The sequence below is a fragment of the Hypanus sabinus genome, chromosome 13, assembly GCF_030144855.1.
Source record: "Hypanus sabinus isolate sHypSab1 chromosome 13, sHypSab1.hap1, whole genome shotgun sequence".
Taxonomy (NCBI): Eukaryota; Metazoa; Chordata; class Chondrichthyes; order Myliobatiformes; family Dasyatidae; genus Hypanus; species Hypanus sabinus.
In genome coordinates this window covers 62,904,879-62,923,330 of record NC_082718.1, presented here as the reverse complement: position 1 = coordinate 62,923,330, position 18,452 = coordinate 62,904,879, and the positions used below count along the sequence as shown (strand labels likewise).

At 40.3% G+C, this 18,452-nt stretch overlaps 1 protein-coding gene across 3 annotated transcripts in view; it reads right to left on the bottom strand.

The window, feature by feature from the left end:
• The window catches only part of vezt (vezatin, adherens junctions transmembrane protein), a 114,718-nt gene that overhangs the window by 81,802 nt on the left and 14,464 nt on the right, over positions 1 to 18,452 (bottom strand). For all 3 annotated transcript variants that reach the window (XM_059987775.1, XM_059987777.1, XM_059987776.1), the window contains exon 3: positions 13,569 to 13,700. In XM_059987775.1, the coding sequence (XP_059843758.1) occupies positions 13,569 to 13,700 (132 nt within the window). The remainder of the gene's footprint in view (positions 1 to 13,568; positions 13,701 to 18,452) is intronic.

Sequence of the window (18,452 nt, the reverse complement as noted above, 5' to 3'; positions counted from 1 at the left end):
GAAATGTAAAATCATCAATAATTCAAAAGTGAAATTTTAGTTGAGAAATGTCTCATTTTGGGCCGATGGGCTGGGTGACAAGTCTCGGCCGGGTGCAGACGAGACGCGTCACCTCATGCCTTGGCTGCATATCATAGTGAGCAAAAGCCAATTACTGCTTCACAAAAAAAAACAAAATTCTTGGCAGACTAGACATCAGTCCTTGGCTACTCTCCGATAGCTGAGATAATCTGCCAGCCATGCATTTGTCAAATATTTTTCTTTATTTCAAAAAAAATTCTTTATCCATGATATAAAAATGTACAAAGGAAGAAACAATACAAAAAATATTTACACTACTGGAAGTACCAACTACAAATGCCAACTCTTAGAGGAAAAGACACAAACATTAACCCATTGCTACTCACTGACTCCCTGCCTTTTGATTGTTTGAGAGGCTTCTCTATCTAACTCTGCCTTTCTATGAATGATAGTGGAAGGAGCCTATACTTTGATCCTTTCCCACACAAACTTGGCTGCACCGAGTTTCAGTATATCCATCAGCATGTACAATTATATCCTGGGCTGAGCCAATCTGTAGCATTCCTTTACAGAGACTGGATGATAATGAATGTACAACCAGACATTTGTGCTGGCCATTATTCAGTGGCAGCTCTCAACCAAGAACGTCTTGGGTTGAAACTCTCACTTCACAGACCCGAATAATGTATGTTGAATCTCCAGATTAATACCAAAATATGTCATCTTTCAGATGATATTATTATATTCCAGGGCCTCACATGCTTTGCTAGATAGCAAAAAAAATCCCACAATCCTCTTTGAAGCTAACAAGATACATCCACGTGGTCACCCCAATTAATCTGTCATACTAATTACCTACTGCACTGGTCGAGCTCAACAATATGCACCTTGATGGCAGTAGAAGACACAACTTGCCCCACACAAGGCCCTACTGGCTCCCCCAATTAGGTCATAGTTTTCTAAATGCTCATAAATCCTATTCCTAAGAATTCTCTCCAGTAACTTTCCTACTACTGACATGAGACTCACTGGTCTATAGATTCTAGGATTATCCCTGGTTCCCTTCTTGAACAATGGAACATTAGCTACTCACCACTGCACCTGTGGCTAGAGAGGACAAAAATATTGGTCAAGGCTCCAGCAATCTCTTCAGTTGCTTCCCTCTATAACCTGGATGTATCCCATAAAGCCCTGGGGACTTATTCACCTTAATGCTCGTCTTTTACTTTGAAATACTCTGGCATATTAGAACTCTCGGCACTGATCTCCCTATCCTCCATGTCCTTCTCCTTGGTAAATACTAAAGTACTCATTAAGGACCACACTACATCCTCTGTATCCAAACAAATGTTCCCCCTTTATCCTTGAATGGCCCTACCCTCTCCCTAGTTATCCTCTTGGTACATATGCACATATGTAATACCTTGGGATTCTAATTTTACTTGCCAAGGAATTTTGATGGACCTTCCCAGTTTTCCCAATTCCCTTTCAATTCCTTTCTGGCTTCTTTATACTACAAGGGTACTGAAATTATAACTTCTTAAAATCTACATACTTTTCCTTTTTCTTTTGACTAAATTCATCACCTCCCTCAACATCCAAGGTTCTCTTGCCTTCATCATTGTCCTTCCTTCAAGTTGGAACATAACTGTCCTGTACTCTGTGCAGTTAGTCTTTAAACAGTCTCCTACCAGGTCCATACTCATCCTTATTTCTAGCTACCTTAAAATTTAAGGAGCTCTGCTCACAGTTCTCTCCCTGCTCACCCACTGAAAAGATGGTTACCTGGCCAGGCTCATTACCCAGCATCAGGTAGAGTACAGCCTCTCCTTTTAGACTATCTACATATTGATTTAAGAAACCCTCTTAGACACACCCAACAATTCTGCCACCCCATCTAACCCTCTTACACCTTTGTGGCCCCAGTTTATAATACTAAATTGATATTCCCCCCATGACAACAAGCCTATTTTCATATCTTTCCTTAATCTGCCTGCATATCTGTTCTTCAATGTCCTGATAGTTATGGGGAGGTGGAGGGAGGGGGAAAGAGGAGGGTCTGTAGTACAATCCCATCAGAGTGATTGTACCCTTCCTATTTTTGAGTTCTACCCATACAGACTCAATGGAGGAGCCCTCCAGTATGTCCCCTCTGGAGTGCAGCTGTAATATTGTCCCAAGTTAGTAATGCAACTTCACACCCCCCCCCCACCCCACTTACTTCCTTCTAACTTTTCTAAAACATCAAAACCCTGGGACATTAAGCACCCATTCCTGTACCTCTCTCAGCCAAGTCTCTGTAAAGGCCATGTACTGATCCATCCTCCAAATTCATCACCTCTACCCATAATACTGCTAGCATTAAAATACACACACTTCAAACTATCTAGCCTACCGTATCTATTACTTTGCCACTGCTTGTTTTTACTTGCCTGCCATCTACCTTCCTTGCTGTCCCTCCACTTTCTGACCTTGTGCTTGGGATCCCATCCCATCACAGGCATGGACATTGCAAGGAACATATAGGGTAACATGGGGTGAATGGAGGGGCTTGTGTCCATTCTAGGCAGTTCACTCACCCTTGGCCCCCACTGGGCACTCAGCTCTCACCTATGGCTCCAAATAGCATGTGACATTGGTCACACCCCAGTACACTGCTTTAACAGGCAGTCTAGACCAGATGAGAGCAGCTGAAAGGTCTCATACCCAGTGAGACACGGACATGCCTGTCCTAGCATGTGAAGTCAGTTCTGGCAAACTGGGTGGATGAGATCCAACAGTCGGGAAGGCAGTTTTGCAACACTTTGTGAAGAGTGAAGGGCATGGCAAGGCTTAGAAGTAGTCATGGTTAGGTACTGCAACCAAGGAAGACCCCAGTTTTGTGACTCCTTCCCCTCTGCCATCCAATTTCTAAATGGACATTGAACCTATGAACACTACCTCAATTACTTTTTATTCCTGTTTTTGCACCACTTTTTTGAACTTTAACTATTTAAGATTACACACACACACACAATTACTGTACAGGTAGGCCCCCCGAATTACGAACGTCCGACTTATGAACAACTCGTACTTATGAACCGAGGAAGGAGAACGCCAACCACCATTTTAAATCAGATCGCGACGCCGTCCACCATTTTACGTCGTTGCTGTTGACACTGTGTTAAGTGTGTAACTTTGTATTTTGCTTAAATTTTTCTTAGCAAGATTCACCCTTACACTACCCCCCCCCCCCCCCCTTTTCCATTCGGCTGGTGGCGCAGTGAAATCAGCACTGGGCTTGAGAACAGAGGTTCCTGAGTTCAATCCAGTGACAGACCGCTTCCAAGCACGCTCTTCATCCGTGCTGGGTTGTTATCAAGCTCTCAACTCTACCTCGTTAAAAAAACACTGCCATCTCCAGTTTAAATTCCCATGCAGAATATTGTGGAGGATCAAATACCCAAACCCAGCACAGCCCCCACTTGTCCCACTTAACCTGTCTCAAACGGTAGACTTTTGGACCCCAGGAATTCAGTGCAGTGGTCCTTAGGACCCAGCGGAGCTCAGGACCCACCACCCACAGTATTTCTGTTCTATTGACAGGAAGCGATCACGATTGAAAATAAAATGGAAATAAAATGGAAAGAGGTGAAATGTCATTGGAAAAGCGTTAGGCTACAGTTGGTCAATGATAGGAACAGTTTTAAAGGATAAAGTATAAAGTGAGAATAATGGAGCATGTGAAAGGCCCTGCCCTGATGAAAGCTACAATTATAACTAAGCAATGCAGTGGTTTAATTATTGGAATGCATGCGTTTCTTAAGTGTCTTATATGCATTGACAGGTAAAATATATACTATATACCAAGACAAATGTTTGACTAACTGACACTAAATAATACCAGATGTACTTGTTCCGACTTGCGTACAAATCCGACTTAAAGATAGACTCAGGAACGGAACTCGTTTGTAACCCAGGGACTGCCTGTAATTCATTTTTCTATTTATCGTGTATTGCATTGTACTGCTGCCGCAAAGTTAACAAATTTCACGACACATGCTGTTGACATTAAACCCAATGCTGATTTTGATTCTGACTACTCATACTATTGGACCCAATCTTCCAGAGCCGAGAGAGTGGAACTGCCCCAGAGCAACCATTCTTCCAGACTTTAAAATCTCTCCTGCATAGGCCTCCTATCATTGTTGGATGTGTTGGGCAACCAACATAGTGGCTTGGAAAGTTAACTGGTTTTTGTAAATTGTCCCTAGCTTATAGTTACGTGGTGGAATTTAAGGGGAGTTAATGGGATAAAAAAAGCTGATCACTGACTTTAGGAATGATAACACAGTGCATGCCCCTCTCTTTGTCAAAGATGCTGAGTTGATGATGGTTAAGAGTTTCAAGTTCCTAGGTGTAAAGATCATTAACAATTTGTTCTGATACAGCCATGTAGACACTGTGGCAAGCATGCACATTTGGAACTCTATTTCCTCAGAAGGCTAGGGAAATACCATTGTACCAGATGACACTCGATGTTTACAGATGCACCATAAAAACAATTTTATTTGGATGCATCATAGCTTGGTGTAAAAACTACTATAACTAAAATTGCAAGAAATTGAAGTTGTGAATAGAGCTTAGTCCACCATAAAAACAGCCTGCCTTCCAATAACTGACAATTTCCGCTGCCTCCAGAGAGCAGACAAAAATCAAGAACCCCCTCTCACCCTGGTCACCCTCTCTTCTCCCTCCTACAATTAGGCAGAAGATGCAAAAGCCTGACAGCCATACTACTAAGCTCAAAGACATCCAGTATCCCAGTTATAACACTTGTGAACAAACCTCTTATGTTAAAGATGAAACCTTGAGCTCTCAATCTACCCCAAATCTCAAACCTATTATGTCTACTAGCACTGTGCTTTCTCTGCAAGTGCAGCACCATACTGGGATGATAGGGTAGCAGTTAATGTAAAGACATAACAGCCCCAGTGACCTGGATTCAATTCCACTGCGGTCCAAAATGAGTTTGTACGTTCTCTCCATGACCACGTGGGTTTCCTCTCACTTTCCAAAGACTTACAAGTTAGGGTTGGTAAATTTAGTGCCAGAAACATGGTGACACTTGCGGGCTGCAAGCACATTCTTGGACTGTGTTGGTTATTGATGCAAACAGTGCATTTTACTGTACATTTCAATGTACATGTGATTAATAAAAATAATCCTTCATCTTCACTGCATTATTTCCCCCCTTTTTGTACTATCTTGATGTATGAAGTGATCTGTCCGGATGGCATGCAAACAAAAGCTCTGTACCCTACTGTGAAGAAATGGATTGTGTGCAAACAGGAGATTGATATTCAGTATTCACTCAGTGCGCCGAACAGCCCATTTCCCTGCTGGCTCTATGACTCTGATATATATATATTTTTTTTTAAATGGTGAAAATTCACCAGGAAATGAAATGTGGAGAGCAGAGGAGCAACATCTAGACTCAATATTGCATTGTACACCTTTAGGTAACTCGCTCTGTCCCAATCAAAACTAGTCATTGTTGCCACAGGTCTTCCAAGTTGTGATATTGTCTTAGTTGAACTCAACTCCATAAATACAGCTCGACCAGCTGAGCAAACCCTACAGCCCTGCATTCCACAATATTTACACTCCTCTATCTTCTTATTGCAACTGCCCTCAAGAACAGGCTTTTTGGTTCATACCATATGTTGACTGCCTGCATCTGGCCTCTATCCTCCTATTCTCAACCTGTTCAAGTGTCTGTCCAATGCCTCTTAGGGACTGGAATCGTATTTGCTTTCACCACTTTCTGTCAGCATCTTCCATGCACCTACCACTCTGTGTAGGAACTTTCCTTTGTAAATCTCCTTTAAAACTTTCTCCTCTCATCTTAAAAGCATGCTCTCCAATGATATTTAAATCCTTCCTGTAAAGGGTTGACCAACATTGCACATAATATTCTTCATGTCCCATCTATTCCTGTCCCACTTTCCTGCAACTTCAAAGAAACTTGACTTCTCCCTTTCCCAGTTCTGAAACTTTAACTCTGTTTTCACAAATGCTACCTAACTGACTGAGTGTTTCCAGCACTTTGTTTCTATTTCACATTTCCAGTATCTGTTCTCTTGACTTTTGAGCAACATCTTTCTGATCTCTGTGCCAAATGCACAGTGGAAAAGGCATGAAGTTTGATTTAACATTTGTCAGACCTTATAATACAAAATACTTCAGAGGTGGGGTGGAACAGTAATTTGGGACTGATGCAATTGACATTAAAGACTGTAATTTAATCCATGAAAATGAAGGAGCTACTAAACCTCAAAGTACAACTTGGAATTAAAGAATACAAGTTTATCTGTGATTTATTTGAATCTGTAATATTATTTAAACACTTTTCACAATTAGTGGCTCTGATGCAGAAAGCTATATAAAATAACATCACCAAAAGACATTGGTCAATATGCACTTAGAGATTCAAGTAACATCCAATTTAGATAATGGCTCAAGATTAGCCATGAGCATGCAGAGGATGAAAAGTTAAAATAACTATAGATGCTAGAAGTCTGAAGTAAAAAGCTAAAACACTGAAAGTTATGCAGCACATATAGTGCCTATAAAAAGTAGACAACTCCTTTGTAAGTTTTCATGTTTTGTTACTTTACAACATTGAATCACAGTGGATTTAATTTGTGTTTTTTTTGTGTTTCTTTTTTTTTACACTGATCAACAGAAAAAGACTTGTCAAAAAGAAAACAGATCTCTACAAAGTGATCTGTTAATTACAAATACAAGACACAAAATAATTTATTGCACAAGTATTCACCCCCATTAATATGACACATCAAATTATTACTGGTGCAGCCTATTGGTTTTAGAAGTCACATATTTGGTTAAATGGAGGTAACCTGTGTGCCTCAAGGTGTTTCAATTGATTGCAGTAAAAATACTGCAGGTCCAAAAAAAGGTCCAACTGCAGGTAAGTCAGTGCCCTGGCAAAAACAACACCATGGCCAAAAGAACACTACAAGTAAATTCACGAGAAGGTTATTGAAAAGCACAAGTCAAGAGACAAATACAAGAAAATTTCCAAGTCACTGAATATCTCAAGTACAGTTAAGTCAATCATCAAGAAATTGAAAGAATATTGCTCAGTTGTAAGTATGCCGAGAGCAGGCTGTCATCAAAAACAGACCATGCAAGAAGGGGACTACTGAGAGAAGCCACCAAGAGTCCCAAGACAACTCTGGTGGAGCTATAAGTTTCTTTGGCTGAGGTGGGAGAGACTGCATGTACAACTGTTGCCAAGGTGCTTCATCAGTCGCAGCTTTATGGGAGATTAACAAGAAAAAAAAGCTACTATTGGGGAAAAAAAACATGAAATCTTGCTAGGGTTTGCAAGAAGGCATGTGGGAGACTCCAGAGCCAGGTGGAAGAAGGTTCGATGGTTAATAAAACCAAAATTGAGCCTTTTGGCCATCAGACTAAATGCTATGTTTGGTGCAAGCACACCATCCCTGCCATGAAGCATGGTGGTGGCTGCATCAGGTCCTGGAAGGCTTGTGAAGGTAGAGGGTAAAATGAATGCAGCAAAATACAGGGAAATCCTGGAGGAAAACCTGATAAGAGTCTGCAAGAGAACAGCGACTTGGGAGAAGATTTGTTTTCCAGCAAGACAATGACCCCAAGCATAAAGCCAAAGTTACACAGGAATGGTTTAAAAACAAAGTTACTGCCCCGGAGTAGCCAAATCAGAGTTTAGACCTCAATCCAACTGAGAATTTGTGGCTAGACTTGAAAAGAGCTATTCACTCACAATCCCCATGCAATCTGACAGAGCTCGAGCAGTTTTGTAAGGAAGAATGGGGATAAATTGCAATGTCCAGATGTGCAAAACTGATATAGAGACCTAGCCACACAAATTCAAGGCTATAATTGCTGCCAAAGGTGCACCTACTAAATACTGACTTGTAGGTGAGTAATTTATGCAATTATCTTGTGTTTAATATTGGTAATAAATTTAGGCCAATTTGTAGAAATTTGTTTTCACTTTGACACGAGTCTTTTCTGTTGATCAGTGTCAAAATAGCCAAATTACGTCCACTGTAATTCAATGTTGTAAAACAATAAAATATGAATATTTCCAAGGGATGTGAATACTTTTTATAGGCACTGTACATGAGAAACAGAACAAATATTTTAGGGTCTTTTGTCAAAGTGATTTCAATATGAAGTATTAATATTTTTTTGTTTACCAAAGATGCTGCCTAATCTGGTAAGTAACAATAGCATAAGAATTGTATTTTGCAAGCTGAAATATTGGGGATAATAATGGAAGTGGATCTTTATACAAAGAAGCTTTAGGATAACCTTCTCAAGAGCAAATTACTCAAGCTACAGAACAAATATATTCCAAGAGATTTTACTTATTCCTGCCATACAGATTATGAGAGGCTCCACGGAAAGACAAAAATAACCAAGAAAACGTTAAACTCTGACAGACACAAGGCTATCTAACAAACTTTTACAATACTTGAGAAGAGTATAGAAGAAGCTGTGAGCTAAGATTTGGCAACAAAACACATATGAAGACTACTCATACATTGCAAGATGGATTTTGATAGTCATATGCTTTGGCCCTAAATGCCAACTTTTCAGTAATTTATTATCAATCACAACATATAAATGTATTTCAAAGAACAGAAGTACTACTGAAGGGTCTCGGTCTGAAACATCAACTGTACTCTTTTCCATAGATACTGCCTGGTCTGCTGAGTTCCTCCAACATTTTGTGTGTGTTAAATGCATTTCAAATTCCAGTAACTCTTTACATGAAAACATCACTAATTTCACCCACTCCATTATTGTAGTTATCACAAGATCATGACTAAATTTCATATTCACCTAGCTTTATAATGTCCCTTGTCTTTCATCATTTAAGTCTTCATCACATTCCTCCAATTGAAAAGAATACTTTCCTCAAAGGTGAAATATCTGATTAAAATGTGGGAAATTTGGACTTTCAGGAACTATAAAATCTTTCCTGTAAAGTGGACTGTAGAGCTCGATTTGCTGGCTAAACCCACTCAGGGACTGCAATACCTCAGGTAGCTAGCTCACCTTCGTCAAGGACAACCAAGGATGGGCAAATAAATGCTGGCTCAGCCTACATGCCTTGAAGAGATATGAAAAAAATCTAACCTCTTTAAAATCAGAATAATATTTAATATCATGAAACATGTTTTGAAATATGAAATATGCTGCCACAGAACACCACATTTCATGACATGCCTAAGATATTAAAACTTATTCTGATTTTGAAGAGGATGTTAGCTTTGTTTCATATTCCTTCAAGGGCAGCAGCACATTACAATAAATAAAAAAACAATGAATTACAATAAATATACACGTATTATGCATGCAAATTAACTAAGTAGTGCAAAAAAAGAGCAAAGAGAAAAAAAAGAGCCAATGGCCGTAGATCTACTGTGGAGATAGGCAAATTGCAGCAGGTCCTGATTCTGGTCCTGGTAGATGTTAATTCTGGCCATGAGGAACCTCTCAAAGCACTTCATAGTAGATGTGAATGCAACTGGGCAATAGTCATTGAGACAGCTCATCCTGATTGGTCTTTTGAAGCAAGTGAGAGATAGTGAGAGATATTACTACATAGTGAGAGATCACAGGTGTCCTTGAACACTCCCGACACTTGGTTGACAACAATTTTCAGTGCCCTATCAGGTAAACATTCAGGGCCCGACACCTTGCAAGCATTCACCCTCATTAAGAATATTCTAACGTTGGCCTCCATGTTTAGCTCATCTAAGAGTGAAGCATCAAACTATTTATGTTACGTTTTGCCTTGTAGGAATTAATGACTGACAAACCCTTATAAAGTTGAAGAACATTTGATTCTGTCTCCAACTTCAATCAGAATTGTTTCTTCACTCTTAAAATTGCGTTCCGTAGGTCATACCTGGAGTTCTTGTATTGTTCTAGATCACTGGTCTTGAAATCCACAGAACTAGCCCTCAGCACTATGAATCTCATGGTTCATCACTGCTTTTTGTTTGGGTATGTCTGGTATGTTCTCAAAAGGAACACACTCATCCACACAGGTCTTGATGAAGTCAGTGATAAGTATGGTGTATTCATTCAGATCCAGAGCTGAATCCCTGAATATTGCTTAGTCCAATGATCCAAAACAGACTTCTTGCTCACTTCTCTGGATATACCCTTAGCTTTGTAAATGAAATGCCTCAAGTTCTTCTTGATCATGCACATTTCAGGAAAAGCATGCAAAATTAATGCTCATAAATTTACCATTGTCAGGCTGGGAATCTACTATATTCCCTCAGTTGTTCCTTGGATGTGGTATCCAAAATCAAGCAATTCTACAGACTTTTATAACCTACTACAGTATTTCACATGCATGGGCCTCAATTACAATATACTTACTGCACATAGTTTCTGCATAGCATCTTTTGGTATGGTTTAAATACTTTTATACAGAAATGAACAAGTCATCTCTCAAATTTCATTGTCAAGATTTTTATCATTATTCTCAAACAGGAAACAATGCAATGTTCAAATTAATACCAGCTCTTCACTTTAAATATAGAACTGCAAGAAATTAATTAACAACAAATTTCACAACATATGTCAGCGATAATAAACCCGATTCAAAAATCCAGTTGGATAGTAAGCAGTAGGATCCTCAGGAATAGTGCTGATAAACAGATCACAGGTCAAGTCCAAGGCTCCCTGATAGTGGTAACACAATTGGATAGGTAGTGAAAAGGGCATTTGGTATACATTGAGTACAAACTTTGGGACATCATTTTGCAGCTGTTTAAAAAAATAACAAACAATGGTTACACTGCACTTGGAGAAAGGCAAACCATTCTGGTCATCACAGCAAGGATGTGATCTAAATTGAGAGGGCACAGAAGGGCTGTAGTTATGAGGAGGAATTAGACAGGTTAGCTTATTCTCAATGAAACATGAAAGGCTGAGGGATGACTTTATAGGTTGATAACCTGAAGGGAGATAGTTAAACTTTTCCACACTCCATCATAGGTAAATCTAGAACTAGTGGGCACAGGTTCAAATGTTATATATATATATTTTTTTTAAAAAGGCATTTTAACAAGTACTTAGAAAATTGTACAGGAATGTGAGCCAAATGCAGGCACACGGGATTAGCATAGATAGATATAGTCAGCATAACCAAGGGAGCCAAGAGGGCCCTCATTTCTGTGCCAAGTGATTCTATGAATCTAATTAAAGGCAAACTTTATCCTTTCGACTACACAAAATCTATTAACCATGTGATTAGAAATAAGACTAAATTAAATTTTTTGCATTGCTCAATGCCTATAGTTTTAACATATTATTTTGACTCAAAGGGACCACAAAAGTGACTGAAGTAGTATTTCAAAAACATGCTGTGTAGCCCAAAATTATGGCTTTACTCTTTCTCTGAAGGCTTAGCTTTTTGCATCAAACATATGAAATACATACAGCTAATTCATTTATTGATGTTTTGACCTTTCATGGATAAAAGCACTTTACAGTGAAATACCTTTTATAATGAATACCATAATACAAGAACGAACAGCCAGATCTCAAAAACAATGTAGTAGGGATACAAATTTTTGGTTATTTTGATTGAGGAATAAACAGTAACCACGACAACATTGTTCACTTCTTGAAAAAAGCTTGGGTATAATAGGTTATCCAAAAGATGTGATCGCCAACTGTTCTATATCTTCAGTACAGCACTGAAACATCACAAGTATTTGTTCTCAACTCTGTTCTTCTGAATCAAAGGCATTTTCTGCCAATTATGCTGCAGCTGATACTGATGCACCAGTTACAGTGCTTTTAGAAAGGATTCATCCCCTTTGGAAGTTTTCATGCTTTTTTGACACTTATCCGCAGAAAAATAAAACTTTCACGTCAAAGTGAAAACAGTTCTCTACAAAAGATCTAAATTAATTAAAAATATAGAACACAAAATAATTGATTGCATTAAGTATTCACCCCCCCCCCCTTTAATGTGACACCCCAAAACATCACTGGTGAAGCCAACTGGTTACAGAAGTCACGTAATTAGTTAAATGAAGATCTGTTCTTGGAGACCTGTGTGCAGTCAAGGTGTTTCAACTAATTCTAGTAAAAATACACTTGTATCTGGAAGGTCCAACTGCTAGTGAGCCAGTATCCTGGCAAAAACTACACCACAAAGACAAAAGAACACTCCAAGCAACTCCACAAAAAAGGTCATTGAAAAGCACAAGTCAGGAGATGGGTACAAGAAAATTTTCAAGTCATTGAATATCCCTTGGCGCATAGCCAAGTCAATCATCAAGAAATGGAAAGAATATGTCACAGCAATAAATCTGCCTTGAGTAGGCCATCCTCAAAAACTGATTGACTGTGCAATAAGGGGACTAGTGAGGGAGGCCACCAAGAGACCCATGACAATTTTGGAGGAGTTACAAGCTTCTGTGGCTGAGATGGGAAAGACTGTGCATACAACTGTTGCCCAGGTGCTTCACCAGTTGCAGCTTTATGGGCAAGTGGCAAAGAGAAAGCCACAGTTGAAAAAACCTCATGAAATCTCAGCTAGATTTGGCCAGAGGGCATGTGGCAGAATCAGAACCTTTTTCCAGCTGACTTCAATGGTCTGATGATGAAACCAAAATAGAGCTTTTTGGCCATCAAACACCCTACATCATCCCTACAGTGAAGCATGGTGGTGGCTGCATTATGCTGTAGGGATGCTTCACTGCTACAGGGTCTTCCAGGCCTTGTGAAGGTAGAGGGTAAAATGAACGCAGCAAAATACAGGGGAAATCCTGGAGGAAGCCTTAATACTGTCCGCAAGTGAACTGCGATTTTGGAGGAGATTTGTTTTCTAGCAAGACAATGACCCCAAGCATAAAGCCAAAGCTACACAGCAATGGCTTAAAAACAAAGTTAAAATCCTGGAGTGGCCAAGTCAGTGTCCAGACCTCAGTCCAATTGAGAATTTGTGGCTAGACTTGAAAAGGGTTGTTCACTCACGACCCCCATGCAATCTGACATAGCTTGAGCAATTTTGTAAAGCAGATTTGAGAAAAATTGTAGCGTCCTGATGTGCAAAGTTGATAGAAACCTATCCACACAGACTCAAGGCTGTAATTGCTGCCAAAGATATATCTACCAAATACTGACTTGAAGGGGATGAATACCTATGCACACAATTATTTTGTATTTGTAATTAATTTAGATCACTGTGTAGAGATCTGTTTTCACTTTGACACAAGAGTATTTTTCTGTTAATGAGAGTCAAAGAAACCAAATTAAATCCTCTGTGATTCAATGCTGTAAAACAATAAAACATGAAAACTTCTGGGGGGGGGGGGGAGAGGGGGGTTGGTGGCAGAAATACTTTTTATGGGTACTGTAAAAGGATAATTGTTCAGATCTATCCAGATGTACAAGGCTACCTTTTAAAACCCTGGAAGGACCATTTTTTGTATGCTTTCAAGCCTTTAAACACTCACTGTTGGTGAAGCAGGGACATGCAATTCATTTGGTTCCTCATTTGGTGAGCATTCTTCCACCCATGACAAACTTGGGCAAGTTTCAAAGTCTGTATGCCCCACATCTTGCAGGTATTGGTACAAAGGAGAGTTCTATTTCACAAAACAAAAAGGGTATTTTAGGCAATTTTAATGAACACACATTAACTTTTTCAATTTACTGTAGTTCTACAACGTTATTTCAACAGTTAACACATCCGTTGCTGTACTCAAACTGTAACACAGCTGCTCAAAGCTGGTAGAATCCATGTTCAATTAGTAAATAAAAGAAATCAGCTGAGATGGTAGGGTTGGATGGTAACTTTGAATACTGCAGTCATATTTAAGAGGATAAGTGGAAATAAGTGGAGATTAGTGGAAAACAACAAGTAGAGAAGCAAGTCGTGTAAAGAGACACTTGACATGCTCTCCATCATTCCAGTTCCCTCACCAGCTCACTATAGATGTTCCGATCCTATTAACTTCCACCCCCACCAGGAAGGTAAAAATCTCTGTTCTTTCTGGACAATAGACTTAACCAGTCCATCTCTTCCATTGACAGAACTAGTCCTCACCCTCAATTTCTCTTGGCTCTTTCCAATTTCACAAAAACAATAGTGTAGACATGGGCACACTCATGGGCTCAGCTATGCCAGTCTTTTTATATATATATAAAAACAGCTACATTCCAAGCCTACACTAATATTGCAGAATAAGCATGATCATCAACCTCCAAATACCACCTCCCCACCAAATAAAAAAAACAAAAAAAAAAGGCACATCAACTCCCAGATCCCTCCTCCTGTACAAAAACAAAATGAATCAGGCATATCAACGCCCAAATCCCCCTCCCAGCACAAAAACTTAACCAAAATGGAACAGACTCATTGACCCTGAAATCCCCCTCCCCTCTCAAAAACAAATGAGAAGATCGGGCAAAGAATCCTCTCGGAGACTGCAGAGGGCTGAAGCAGCCAAATGATCTCCAAATCTCCAAACACAGGTTCTAACAGTACCAGAAATACATTCAAGATGAGAAACATAATCCATCCAGAAAATGATCATGATCTATCCAGAATTACTGGCCAATGGAGCATTCAACACAGGCACTATCTTGAATGGAAGTCAACCTGAAGCTATTCCAAGGATAATAAACATCTAAGCACAGTTTGTTGTTCATTGTTCATAAGAAACTATCAGAAATCAGAAAAAGAAATTTGATTGTGTAGAATTGTGAAATACATTTTAACATGCCAACAAAGCACAGTTTAAATTCCAATGAGCAAAATGAGTACACACACGCGTGCACACCTTAGAGGGAACATTGATGATACTTAACCTGCAAACCAGTTGGGGTTATCTACTATATCCTGTGTGGCCTCCACTACATCAGTGAGACCCAATGCAGATTAGAGGGAGCACCTTTGCTCTGTAAAAAGCAGGATCACCAATTTCAATTTGACTTCCCATTATGACATGTCTGTGCGTGGCTTCTAATACTGCATGATGAGGCCAAACTTGCATTGGAAGAGCAACTATTCTGTTTGAGTAGCCTCAAACCTGATGGCGCAAACATCAAATTCTCTAACTTTCAATAATTATTCCCCTTATTTCATTCTCTTCCCATTTCCCACCTCTTCTCTTCTCATCTGCCCATCACCTCCCTCTGGTTCCCCTCTCCCTTCTTTTCTTTTTCTTCCACGGTCCATTGACCTCTCCTATTAGCTTCCTTGCTCTTCGGCCTTCATACAGAATCTTCCCCAACCAGAAGCCATGGATAAACCAAGATATCCGCAGTTTGCTGAGGGCTAGACTGGTGGAGTTCAGGTCTGGCAACACAGGAATTAAAAAATGGTCCAGAAAGTCATCTCACATGCAAGATGGCAATTCCAGACCAAACTTGAATTACAGAGGGATGATTGATAGCCGTGGCAGGACTTGAATGCCATCACCTCCTACAATGCAAAACCAAGTGACATGCGTGACAACTGGTTTACTCCCAGATGAGCTCAATGCCTTTTAAGCTTGCTTTGACCTGCAAAACATGGATGTACCTTTGTGAACTTCCACAGCCTCCAATGACCTTATTGATTGGCACTTGATTAGTTCCAAGGGTTTAGATGGGGCAGAGTTTGTTAAGTGTGTCCAGGATGGATTCCTGTTACAGTATGTTGACAGGCTGACTAGGGGGAATGCCAAACTAGATCTAGTATTAGGTAACAAACCGGGTCAGATCACAGATCTGTCAGTGGGTGAGCATCTGGGGGACAGTGATCACCGCTCCCTGACCTTTAGCATTATCATGGAAAAGGATAGGATCAGAGAGGACAGGAAAATTTTTAATTGGGGAAGGGCAAATTATGAGGCTATAAGGCTAGAACTTGCGGGTGTGAATTGGGATGATGTTTTTGCAGGGAAATGTACTATGGACATGTGGTCGATGTTTAAGGATCTCTTGCAGGATGTTAGAGATAAATTTGTCCTGGTGAGGAAAATTAAGAATGGTAGGGTGAAGGAATCATGGGTGACAAGTGAGGTGGAAAATCTAGTCAGGTGGAAGAAGGTAGCATACATGAGGTTTAGGAAACAAGGATCAGATGGGTCTATTGAGGAATATAAGGTAGCAAGAAAGGAGCTTAAGAAGGGGCTGAGAAGAGCAAGAAAGGGGCATGAGAAGGCCTTGGCGAGTAGGGTAAAGGAAAATCCCAAGGCATTCTTCAATTATGTGCAGTGGATGTGAAAATTATAGGTTTAGAGAGTATGGATTATGATCAGAGATTAGGGGAGCTAGGGCTTTACTCTTTGGAGAGAAGGAGGATGAGAGGAGACATGATAGGGGTGTACAAGATATTAAGAGGAATAGACAGAGTGGAAGCCAGCACCTCTTCCCCAGGGCACCACTGCTCAGTACATGAATTTAAGGTAAGGGGAGGGAAGTTCAAGGCGGATATTAGAGGAAGGTTTTTCACTCAGAGCATGGTTGGTGCGTGAATGCACTGTCTGAGTCAGTGGTGGAGGCAGATACACTAGTGAAGTTTAAGAGACTACTAGACAGGTATATAGAGGAATTTAAGGTGGGGGGTTATATGGGAGGCAGGGTTTGAGGGTCAGCACAACATTGTGGGCCGAAGGGCCTGTAATGTGCTGTACTATTCTATATGCTATGTTATGACTGCAGGCTCCGAAGCTGGCGTGAGAGCATCCTTCAGGAGGATGAACCCACAGCAAGCGTCTGGTTCAGACGGTGCACTGGCCGAGTACTGAGGACCTTCGCTAATCAATTCTTTACTGACATCTATAACCTCTTGCTTCAACAGTCGACTTCAAGCTGTCTTCAAAGTGTTGCCTAAGAACTTGATAACTTGTCTCAATGACTATTGTTCAGTAGAACTTAATCCATTGTGATGAAAAGCTTTGAGAAGTTGTTTATGAAGCATATCAACTCATGCCTCAGGAGTGACTTGGATCTGCTCTTTGCCTACTGGCAAATTAGGTCATAGCAGATACACTCCACACTACTCTGCTCCTGAACATCTGTACAGTGAAGAGGCGTACGTCAGGATGCTCTTCATTTACAACACCAGTGTTGCTGGCTAATTTCAAAGGTGGTGACGAATCGGCATATAGCAGGAGATTGAAAATCTCTCGTTAAGTGGTGCCACAACCACAACTCCTCACTCAATGTAAACAAAACCAAAGAACTAATTATTGACTACAGGAGGAAGAAATCAGGGGTCCATGGTCTATTAGGGGATCAGAGATGGAGAGAGTCAGCAACTTTAATTTCCTGGGAGTTATTGTATCAGAGGACCTGTCCTTAGATCAGCTCACAAGAGCCATTTCAAAGAAGGCACAACAGCACCTCTACTTTCTTAGAAGTTTGCCAAGATTCAGCACATCATCCAAAACTTCTATAGAAGCACTGTGGAGTGTATCCTGACTGGTTGCAATTTTTAAAAATTTATTTAGCAATACAGCATGGAATAGGCCCTCCTCCCAACACCATCCTAACCACAAACAATTTACAATGACCAATTAACCTACTAACTGGTAGGTTTTTGGACTGTGGAAGAAAACCCATGTGGTTACAAAAACATACTAGCTCCTCACAAATGACACTGGAATTAAACTTCAAACTCTGGAACACCCTGAGCTGTAATTGATCTGCTACCATGGTGCCTCATGGCACATCATGACCTGGTATGGAGACCCCAATGCCCTAGGAGGAAAAAACCTATAAGAAATGGTGAATGCAGACCAGTCCATCACAGGAAAAGCCCTCCACACTATTGAGCACATCTGCAAAGAATGCTACCAGAAGGAAGCAACATCCATCGTCAAGGACCACACCATCCAGGCCATGCTGCCACCATCAGGAAGGAGATACAGGGGAAGGCCAAAGTTTGGGCACCCCGGTCAAAATTTCTGTTACTGTAAATAGTTGAGTAGATGAACTGATCTCCAAAAGTCATAAAGTTAAAGATGAAACATTCTTTTCAACATTTTAAGCAAGATTAGTGTATTATTTTTGTTCTGTACATTTTTAGAGTGAAAATAAGGAAAGGAGTACCATGCAAAAGTTTGGGCTCCCCAAAAGATTTGAGCCCTCATAACCTTTACCAACGTCTCAGACCTTAATTAGCTTGTTAGGGTTATGGCTTGTTCACAGTCTTCATTAGGAAAGGCCAGGTGATGCAAATTTCAAAGCTTCATAACTACCCTGACTCCTCAAACCTTGTCCCAACAATCAGCAGCCTCTAAGCAACTGCCCAACACTCTGAAAATTAAAATAAAATAAATGATGCCCACATAGCAGGAGAAGACTATAAGAAGATAACAAAGCGTTTTCAGGTAGCCGCTTCTTCA